The sequence below is a fragment of the Dromiciops gliroides genome, chromosome 2, assembly GCF_019393635.1.
Source record: "Dromiciops gliroides isolate mDroGli1 chromosome 2, mDroGli1.pri, whole genome shotgun sequence".
NCBI classification, from domain to species: Eukaryota; Metazoa; Chordata; class Mammalia; order Microbiotheria; family Microbiotheriidae; genus Dromiciops; species Dromiciops gliroides.
The window spans coordinates 484,321,799-484,333,113 of record NC_057862.1 but is presented as its reverse complement, the minus strand read 5'-3'; the positions used below and the strand labels follow the sequence as shown (position 1 = coordinate 484,333,113).

Below are 11,315 nucleotides of genomic sequence, written 5' to 3'. Positions count from 1 at the left end.
AACAAGATTTTCTAAATCAAGAAAACTGATCATGCATTGAAAAAAGAAAAAATGTATACCTAATGTATTTAGGTATTTAACATATCATTATGTATTTCCAGAGAAACTTAAAGCTAGAAAGAATGAGGAAGTGATGCTCAAACATTAATGGAGATTGAAAATCTTCGAAATTATATTGTAAGTTAATGGAAAAACAAGATTTAAAATAGAAAAACTTGACACTCAGATTTTTAGAAACACAGCTACTACTTAAATGTTGCATACTTTAAGAGGAAAAGGGGGAGTGCACAGGGAATTCACTGTGTATGATTGAAACGTTGAGAGACATAGTTTCTGGGTAATTTAATCATTATTGATAAGGCCACCAGCTTTCTTTTTTCTTTCTTTTTTTTGGGGGGGTGAGGCAATTGGGGTTAAGTGACTTGCTAGTAATTGTTAAGTGTCTGAGGCTGGATTTGAACTCAGATCCTCCTGAATCCAGGGCCAATGCTTTATACACTGCACCACCTAGCTGCTCCTAGGCCACCATGTTTAATAAAAGATGGGTCATTTGATTGTCTTTCTCAGACCAAAGACAATCATAGTGGCAGAGCTCACAATTTATATACCCTTGAAACAGTAGGTGGTCCATGGGATGGAGAATTGACCCCTGCACAGAGAGATTATTTCCATTCAAACCACCCTCAACCTTGGACTATCAATTCAAAGAATTTATCACCTCTTCAATGAGGGGGCCTGAGTCACTCTTAGATGAAGAAGCCTTTGGCTATCTAAACCCTAGATTCTTAAACTGTGGGTCATGACCCCATGTGAGGTTATGTAACTGAATGTAGTGGTTGTGAAAAATTTGGCAACAGTAAAAGGTTCTGTATACCTATTTTATATACCTATATACCCAGGGTCTCATAAAAATTTCCTGGGTTAAAGGGGGTCACAAATGGAAAAAGTTTAAGAAGCCTTGGAAATAAAACAATCTATCTCTACCCAAGCTTAAGTAGAATACCTTTAGCTTCCCCACTCTAGTCCTTGAATAGTTGGGTGGGGTATGACCAAGATGAGGAGAGTTAATGCAGTCTCATTCAGTAATATCCTCCAGAAAAAGGGGACTTTTTGAAATGAGGAATTTAAAGAGGAGAGCCTCTGACTCTCCCCAAGATTTTGGTTATTAATAATCATTTCTCACACTGACCAAATAAATTTATTTTAAATAAAATCATTAATTAAAAAGGCATTTTAAAAGAATTTTTTGTCAGACTCTGTGGTAGGCAAGGGGAATATAAAATTTGAAAAAAGGAAATGATCCTTGAATGCACATAGAGAAGTAAATATGGAAGAGGAAGAAGGAGAAACAAGTAGAGCAGGAGGGAGGATTAAAGAAAGAAAATGAAAAAGAACTAATGAGATAAAAAGAAAAGAAACAGGCAGAGATGGTGGAGGAAGAGCAGTAAGTGCTTGGAGCTCCTGACAGAGTTACTCCAAAAAACTCCAAATAATGCCATAAGACAATTCCTGGAGCAGCAAAACCCACAAAAGGATGAGCTGAGATCATTTTCCAGTTAAAGATGGCTTAGAAGTTCAGCAGGAGGGGTCTTCTGTACCAGGGTAGGAGTGGAGCTCAACCCTGTGGTTGTGCCAACTCAGATCCAGCCCCAGGCAGGCTGTTCCAGAGAAATTTACCCCCAGAGTCTCTGAATCAGCTGTAACACTCACAGTCTGGTGAGAGGGCTGAGTGGTTGGCTGGGGAGAGAATACAGGGGTCTCTGCTAGAGCTGAGACAGAATTCAGTTGTTCTACCCCAGCAGGGAACCAGGAAGAAATCTTGAGTGGTGAAGGCCCAAGTGGGGGAGGGGTACAAGATCACTGGAGCTATTAACCCAGCGAAACAAAATTTTGTTTCCTGGTTGGATAGCAAGTAGGCTTGGGGTTATTTACAGACCAGAACACAGGTCAGGCAAGTGAAGAACCTGCCCTTCCTTAAGTTGTACCACCTTGGCCCCCCTGAAGCTTGGGACAGTGCAGCCTGGAAGCAGTGCCCCACTTTAAGAAGGAGCTAAAAGTCAAGAAATAGGTGGGCAAGATGAACAGAAAGGGAAAGATGCAGACCATAGAAAGTTTCTTTCTAGTAATTTCTGGGGAATGACAAGGTATTAGCCACTTTGGGGATGAATTAACTTTAAGTGAGTTAATCAGTGAAGTCAGTCAATCCAATCAATCTTAATCCAATCCCCTCAAACAGGGGGGCTTCTGGGCATTCCAAAACCCATTATTTTCTCACAGGGATCAGAATAGATTATCTGTATCTGTAGAAGGCTGAGCTGAGCTTTGGAAAAAGCAGAAGCAGAGGGAAAAAATATATAGTGTCCTATACAGGAAAGTGCAAGTATCCCCCTTCAATTGGAATATAGAATACACAGAAGAGAATAATGTGCATTAAGCCTAGAGCCAGATTGAAAAGGTTTAAGAAACAAAATAACAGTTTCCATTTTATCCTAGAGTCAAGAAGGAGGCACTAGACCTTTTTAAGTAGGAAGTGAAATGTTCAGAATTATATTTTAAAGAATATCAACTTGGCGGGGGCAGCTAGGTGGTGCAGTGGATAAAGTACCGGCCCTGGATTCAGAAGGACCTGAGTTCAAATCCGGCCTCAGACACTTGACACTTACTAGTTGTGTGACTCTGGGCAAGTCACTTAACCGTCCTTGCCCTTCCCCCCCCCCCCCACCAAAAAAAAAGAATATCAACTTGACAACTATGGGGGAAGGTGAATTGGAAAAGGGAGAGACAAGTCATGGAAACCAATTAGAAATCTATGGAAGCAGGATAGGAGAGAGATGATGAAGGCCTAAAAGAGGATGGTATCTGTGTGAATGGTGGAGAATGTTGTGGAGATAGAGACAGCTCAATTTAACTATTAATTGACTTCATGGGTGAGAATAAGTAAGAAGTCCGGGATGATGCTGAGATTATAAACCTGGGTGACTAAAAGAATGCTGGTACCTTTGATAGTAATAGGGAGGTTTAGAAGAGGCTGAATACAGAATTCATTGTAAAAAAAATTATCAAAGGAAAAAAACTTCTGTTCCTGATGGATTTCACAGGTGAATTATATCAGACTTTTAAGGAATAAGTAGTACCAATACTAAACAAAATAGTTTCAAAAATTGAGGGGGAAAAGGCACTATCAGATTCCTTTCATATGACAAGTAATTACTTCTTAAAGAAAAAAGGAAAAAGCTTAGAACTATAGATTGATCATTAATGAATAATGATTAAAAATTTTAAAACAAAACCCTCTCAAACTATTATGATTCTTCCAAGAAATCATTCCTTATGACCAAGTTGGATTTATAGCAGAGTTGCAATGATGGTTTAATATTAGGAAAACAATAAATATAATCAATCATATTAAAAACCAAAACATCCAAAATCCCATGAGCAACTCAGTAGAAGGCAGGGGGGATTCTTTGACAGTGTACAAGCCATATAAAATATAGATATAGAGAAACCTAGTGCTTGTTGATGGAGTTGTGAATCAATATGATTGTTTTGCAAAATAATTTGGAATTATGCAAATCAGGCAACTAAAATGTCCATATCCTTTGACCCAGGGATTCTATTGCTATACTTATATCATAAAAGGCCACTGATATACCAAACTTCTACCCTACATATACCAAAATAGTCACAGCAGCACTTTTTGTGATGCCAAAAGAATGGAAACAATATAGATACTTATTGATTTGGGAAAAGCAAAACAAATTGTGGTATGTGAATTTAATGAAATATTCCTGTGCTGTAAGAAATGATGAATACAGAGAATAGTGGATTCACATGAACTAATTCAAAGTGAAGCAAATAAAAACAAAAATACAATATGCACAATGACTATAGCAATATAAATGGAAAGAGCAACCCCCTTCTTTGCTCCCTCACCCCACACAATTAAAAGTGAATGTTGAAAAATTATAAGGAACAAGCATAGTTTGAAGAGTTATGAGATAATATTCCCATCCCACTCTTTTGAAGGTGTGGAAGGACTACAAATGTTGTACATTGCACATATTTTCAGGTTTTTTAAATGTGTTGATCAGTACTGCTGGTTTTTTCTCTCTCTTTTTCTTTTTTTGTCTTTAAAAGACTATTTGGTTCAGTTGTTTTAGTCATGTTGAACTCTTTGTGACTTTATTTGGGATTTTCTTGCCATTTCCTTCTCTAGTTCATTTTACTGATGAGGAAATGGAGGCAAACAGAGTTAAGTGACTTGCCCAAGATCACACAGCTAGTAAGTATCAGAGGTCATATTTGAACTCAGGTCTTCTTGACTCCAGGCCTGGCTCTCTATCCACTGTGCCACCTAGGTACTCTTAAGGATCATTGCCCTCTGTTAAAACCTTGATTTAGAGGGAGGAAAGTCTGTATGCTATATTTCAAGAAATAAAAGGAAGGTTTTCTCTATGTATTAGAATCCAAGGACAAAGTGAAGATAGAATATATGATTGCTTCCTAAAATGAAGTATATAAAAGGAAAAGTCAGAGAAATGGCATTGCTAAAATGCAATTTTTATGTCAAAGAAAAAGTAATGCATGCACCTAGAAAGAAGTAGTTCAGGTACCAAGGAACCACAGTCGCACAAGATATAGCAGCTTATGATATAAATGAGAGTAGATCTTGGAATACTATAATTCAAAAGGTAAATGATTTGGATTTGGAATCCCTTGCAAAAGTAAGTATAGTTCCACAGGAGAAAAAAAATTAGCCTTTTCTTTCTTTTGTTTTGCAGGGCAGTGGGGGTTAAGTGACTTGCCCAGTGTTACACAGCTAGTGTCAAGTATCTGAGACCAGATTTTAACTCAGGTCCTCCTGAATCCAGGGCCAGTACTTTATCTACTACACCACCTAGCTGCCCCCTTTTCTTCTTCTTCTTCTTCTTCTTCTTCTTCTTCTTCTTCTTCTTCTTCTTCTTCTTCTTCTTCTTCTTCTTCTTCTTCTTCTCCTTCTTCTTCTTCTCCTTCTTCTTCTCCTTCTTCTTCTCCTTCTTCTCCTCCTCCTCCTTCTCCTCCTTCTCCTCCTTCTTCTTCTCCTTCTTTCTTCTTTTTCTTCTTTCTTCTTTCTTCTTCTTTCTTCTTCTTCTTTTAATGAGCCTTTAATAGAATAAAGGATTTTCAAGAATTACTGCTTAAAAAACTAGTGCTGAGGGGGCAGCCAGGTGGCGCAGTGGATAAAGCACCGGTCCTGGATTCAGGAGTTCCTGAGTTCAAATCCGGCCTCAGACACTTGACACTTACTAGCTGTGTGACCATGGGCAAGTCACTTAACCCCAATTACCTCACTAAAAAAACAAAACAAAACAAAAAAAAACAAAAACAAAACCTAGTGCCTAGTAGGAACTTTGAAATGCAAACACAAGAGTCCAGATAAACCAAGAAAGATCAATTTATTTGGGCAGTTAGAAGGTAATGTGATGCGCTGTTAAAGTTCTAATAGGAATACATGTATAACTTATATTACATTGCTTGCCTTCTCAATGAGGAAGGTAGAGAGGGACAGAAGGAGAGAATTTGGATCTCAAAATTTTAAAAATAAATGTTGGGGCAGCTAGGTGGCACAGTGGATAGAGCACCGCCCCTGGAGTCAGGAGTACCTGAGTTCAAATCTGGCCTCAGACACTTAACACTTACTAGCTGTGTGACCCTGGGCAAGTCACTTAACCCCAATTGCCTCACTTAAAAAAAATGTTAACAATTATTTTTATGTATAATTGGGGGAAAATAAAAATGCTAAATAATTAATTAAAATTCTAATAGGAGAATAAGAAATGTGTCCCTTTAAGGGGTATTGTAGAAGTTAAATTTTTTGAAATGGAGGTTTTTAAGAACTCAGAGGGTTCTGTTTTTAGTATTTAAAGAGGGTAAAAAGAATATGTTAGTGTAGAAAGAAAGAAAGTTATTGAGACTTGCTACTTTTCATAATTAAGTTGGGTGAAGAGTATAGAAACACGGAGTTAGCACCATTCAGAAGGATCCACAGATAACCTATGGGGGAAAAACAAAACCCTTTGCTTCAAATTCCAGAATGTATAGTGGTTAAATTGAACAAATTCTGGAAATAACTAGGAGTTAGAAAATTTCCTTTAAATATAAAGGAAATCTAAATAATGCAAGACTATTTTGTACCCATTAGAAACTGCAGAAGGGGATGGAATAATATATTTCAAAAAGCAAAGGACCTCAAGTAATATTTTGCATTTATTATATACTCAAACATATAAATGAATGAATGAATTTTTTAGCATTTAAAAAAATTTAAGTTCCAAATTCCTTCCCTCCCACTCATTGAAAAAGTGAGCAGTATATCAATTATACATATGAAATCATGCAAAACATTTCCATATTAGCCATATCACCAAAAAAAAAAAAGCAAGACAAAATGAGAAAAATATACTCCAGTTTGCACTCAGAATTCTTCAGTTCTTTTTCTGGAGGTGGAAGCAGTTTTCATCATGAGTATAAGAATTATCTTGGATCATTGTATTGACAGAGTAAATCTTTCACATTTGATCATCACAACTTTTTACCACAACAAAAAGAGTTACTATAAGTATGTTTTTCCTTTTTTTTTTTGGATTTCTTTGAGATATAGACCTAGTTGTGGTATTGCTGGGTCAAAGGGTATGCATAATTTTATAGCTCTTTGGGCATAGTTCCAAAGTGTTCTCCAGAATGGTTGGACCAATTCACAACTCAACCAACAGTTCATCAGTGTACCTATTTTCCCTTATCCCTTCTAGTATTTGTCATTTCTAATAGGTATGAGTTGGTCCTCAGAGTTGTTTCTAATTTAGAGCATTTTTTCATGTGACTATAGATAGCTTTGATTTCTTTTTCTGAAAATTTCCTGTTCATATCTATTCATAATTTATCAATTGGGAAAAGGCTTTAAAAAAAATTGATTCCGTTCCCTATATATTTGAGAAATGAGGCATTTATCATAGAAATTTGTAAGAATTTTTCATATTACTTCATTATCTATAATACCTTTTATCAAAATGTAGTTTCCTTGATTATCTCTTTTAATTAGATCTATTTTGCTTTTGTTTTGTTTGAGATCCTCATTGCTACCTCTGTTTCTTCTACTTTAGCTGAAGTATAATAGATTTTGCTCTATCTCCTTATTTTAACTCTATGCGTGTTCTATTTCAAGTGTGTTTCTTGTAAACAACCTATTGTTGTATTCTAAATTCTAATCCATTGTGCTATCTGCTTCTGTTTTAGGGGTGAGATTATCTCATTAACATTTGCAGTTATAACTCCTAACTCTGTATTTCCCTCAATCCCATTTTCTTCTGTTTACCTTTCTCTCTCTTTTTAACCTGTCACCCCTCAAAAGTCTGTTTTGCTTCTGACCACTGCCTCAATTAAGTAGCCCTCCCTTTTATCATTATCATCACCCTTTTAAAAAAAAACCCTTCCCTCCTGTTTCCCTGTTGGGTAAGATAGATTTCCATACCCAACTGAGTGTATATATATTTGTGTGTGTATGTATTTTTTTTTCTTTCTTTGAACCAATTCCAATGAGAGTGAGGTTCAAGCATTACTTGCCACCCCCTCCAACTTTCCCCTCCATTGTAAAAGCTCTTCCCTATATGCCTCTTTTATGTGTTAATTTTACCCCTTCTACTTCTCCCTTCCCCCTTTTCCCAGTGCATCCCTCTTTCTCATGTCTTTATTTCTTTTTTTAGCTCATTCCAACATAATTAACTCATACCTGTGCTCTCTATTTAAATTGCTTCTAACTACCCTAATATAAACCATTTAATTTTACTGACTCTCTTATTAATTCTCTTTCATGTTTACCTTTTTATGCTTCTCTTGAGTCTTGAAGTCCTCTATTTCATTAAATGTCCATTCCCCCCCCCCCAAGGAGTATACTCAGTTTTGCTGATTAGGTTACTTATTCTTGCTTGTAATCTCATCGCCTTTGCCTTTCAGAATATCCTATACTAAGGCCTCTGCTTCTTTAATGTGAAAGCTGCTAAATCTTGGGTGATCCCGACTGTAGTTGCATGATATTTTAATTGTTTCTTTATGACAACTTGTAATATTTTTTCCATAACTGGGGAGCTTTGGAATTTGGATATCATATTCTTGGAAGTTTTCACTTTGGGATCTTTTTCAGGAGAACAGTAGATTCTTTTTAATTTCAATTTAATTTCTGGATCTAAGATATCAGGGCTGTTTTCCTCTATAATTTCTTGAAATATGATATCTAGGCTCTTTTTTATTATGGCTTTCTGGTAGTCTAATAATTCTTAAATTATCTCTCCATGATTTATTTCAGGTCAGTTATTTTTCCAGTGAGATATTTCACATTTCCTTCTATTTTTTCATTCTTTCTACTTTGTTTTATTGTTTCTTCTTCTTATTATTTGTGTGTGTGTGTGTGTGTGTGTGTGTGTGTGTGTGTGTGTGTGTGTGTGTGTGTGAGGTAATTGGGGTTAAGTGACTTTCCCAGGGTCACACAGCTAGTAAGTGTCAAGTGTCTGAGACCAGATTTGAACTGAGGTCCTCCTGACTCTAGGGCTGATGCTCTATCCACTGCGCCACCTAGCTGCCCTGTTTTATTGTTTATTGAAGTCTCATACACTATTATTTACTTTTTAGAAAAACAAGTAGTATGAATTAGAGATTTACAATTTCATATTCTTTGTGTTATTATATATGTGAAAATGTTAATTTTTTTGGTGTTTTAAGTTCAGAATAACAATTTGATGTTAAAAATCATTGAAGGGGCAGCTAGGTGGTGCAGTGGACAAAGCACTGGCCCTGGATTCAGGAGGACTTGAGTTCAAATCCGGCCTCAGACACTTGACACTTACTAGCTGTGTGACCCTGGGCAAGTCACTTAACCCCAATTGCCTCACACACACAAAAAAATCATTGAAGAAAAAAATCAGTCTCTCTCTCTCTCTCTCTCTCTCTCTCCATGTAAATTTGTATAGACTCTATAGCTCCTCTCCTCTGTTGGGCTTGAGAGCCTTTGAACAGATATGGTTATGTTATACAAATAAGCATGTATATATACACATACGTAATATATAATATTTGTAATGTGTGAACCTATGCATTAGAATATTGTTGAATATCATGTATTAAATGTATTATTTTTTCTACTATAGGCTCTCCAGCTTGACAGAAAATAAAATTTTGAACTAATCAATGAACTGATATATATAACAGTGTGATTATACAGTTTTGTTGTTTCTGAATTATTTTGTGTGTGTGTGAATGTCCTTAGCTAGATTTTAATCTCCCTGAGCATAATATTCATATCTTATACTTTTTTCATATTTCCCATAATGTCTTGTGCAGTTCCAGGCACATTGTAGGTACTTAATAAATTCCTGTAAACTTGAAAAAATAGTATAATTTTCCTATTTGTAGCTGTAGTATGGATCTACTACTTTAAATTAAATTTCTTTACAATATTACAGAATAAAATTTCAAATTACATTTATCTTTAGATCACTTTAATAAAATCTAATACGTCTAAAAGTTTTTTGAAATCGATTTAACTTTAAAATATCTCCTCTACCTTACAGTGTCTGCTAGAACTACAGAATGAAGCTGTGTTTATGTGGACAGCTGAATTGGAAAATATAGCCACACTGTCTTTTAAGGCTTTGGAAAGTTCAAATTATGGGGTTCGAGTGGCAGTGGCAAAACTCTTGGGAACAGTCATGGCTACAGCATTGATGCCTAAGCAGGCAACAGGTACTGAATTTTCATAAATACATCATATGCCTATACTTTTTAATTTCATATTTGTAAAAACATTTTCCATGATAAATTTAAACTAATAATGTTTATGATTTCTGAATTTATCTAATTAGTTTCTTTGTAAAAATTTCAATTCTATGAAAACTTTGCCATTATTTCAAACCAAAAAATATTATTTATAGGTATTTAGAATGTCTTCCAAAGTTAGTTATACAGTGGACTAAATTTCAATAAAAATTTTAAATTGACAAATTTGTTCTTATTTAGTTGTTTTCGGTTGTATCCAGTTCTTATTTTATATGGCTATAAATTTTCTATTTTTTTCTCTAAAAGTAATGCGCCAGAATGTGAAAAGAGCTACTTTAGAAGAAGTCTTAGAGCTCATGGCCACAGGTTTTCTTCGTGGAGGATCTGGATTCTTAAAAAGTGGTGGAGAAATGCTAAAAGTTGGTGGGTCAGTTAATCGTGAAGTTAGAGTTGGAGTTACACAGGTTTGTAATAACTATGTAAAAATAGTCATTGTTTCTTTTTTTTTTACTATATAAATTTTAAAAACCAGCTGCCATATAATAGCAAATACATAGGCAATTGTAACTTTATATATGAAATATCACTTTAATATTTTAACTTGATTTCTTTAAATAAACATTTTTTATAAAATTAGTCTCATTCATCCTCTTAAATTACATGTTTATACATATGTATATAAAATCAATTATTGACATAATGCATAAATGTGTAACTACCTGTGCTATCCATATGAAGTTGGCATTTCAACAATTACAGAAGGTTTTTTAGTTATTTTTAACTCAAATTATGCTTATAGGGGCATAAATATCCAAGAGTCAAATTTTTAATTAAAATTTAAAAATTCTTATTTATTTAGAAGATTATTAAAAATGATGGTTATCACATTACCAACTTCCTATCAGACATTTTGAACTGAATGTGTCATAGTCATCTCAAACCCAACATACCCAAAATAGAGTTCAAATTTACCCTTCTTCTGAACTATGCTATTACTTTTTGGGGGGGGGGAGCAATGAGGGTTAAGTGACTTGCCCAGGGTCACAGAGCTAGTAAGTGTCAAGTGTCTGATGTCAGATTTGAACTCAAGTCCTACTGAATCCAGGGCCAGTGCTTTATCCACTGCACCACCCAGCTACCCCCATTCTATTACTTTCAAAGGCACAATTGTCTTTTCATTTATCCAGGTTTGCAACCTTAGTGTCATCCTCACTCTCACTCATCCAGAATATCTGAAATCTTTTGCCAAATCTTGCTATTTCTATCTCTCCATATTTCATATCTATCTCCTCAGCACTCACAAAGCTACCCCAATAACTTAGACCCTCTTTATCTCTTGCCTGGACGATAATAACCTCCTAATTGATCTCCCTGCCTTAGTCTTCTTACTATTCCAATCATAACTATTCCACATAACAGCCAAAGTGAATTTCTTAAAAGTGTAGGTCTGATGATGTCACTTTTCTACATAATAAACTCTACTTGTTCCTTCTTACTTTTAAGGTCAACTA

General features: G+C 35.3%; 1 protein-coding gene across 2 annotated transcripts in view; it reads left to right on the top strand.

Annotated features, from left to right (window-relative positions):
• The window catches only part of HEATR5B (HEAT repeat containing 5B), a 132,339-nt gene that overhangs the window by 13,213 nt on the left and 107,811 nt on the right, over window positions 1-11,315 (top strand). For both annotated transcript variants that reach the window (XM_043982842.1, XM_043982841.1), the window contains 2 exons: window positions 9,600-9,771; window positions 10,111-10,268. In XM_043982842.1, the coding sequence (XP_043838777.1) occupies window positions 9,600-9,771; window positions 10,111-10,268 (330 nt within the window). The remainder of the gene's footprint in view (window positions 1-9,599; window positions 9,772-10,110; window positions 10,269-11,315) is intronic.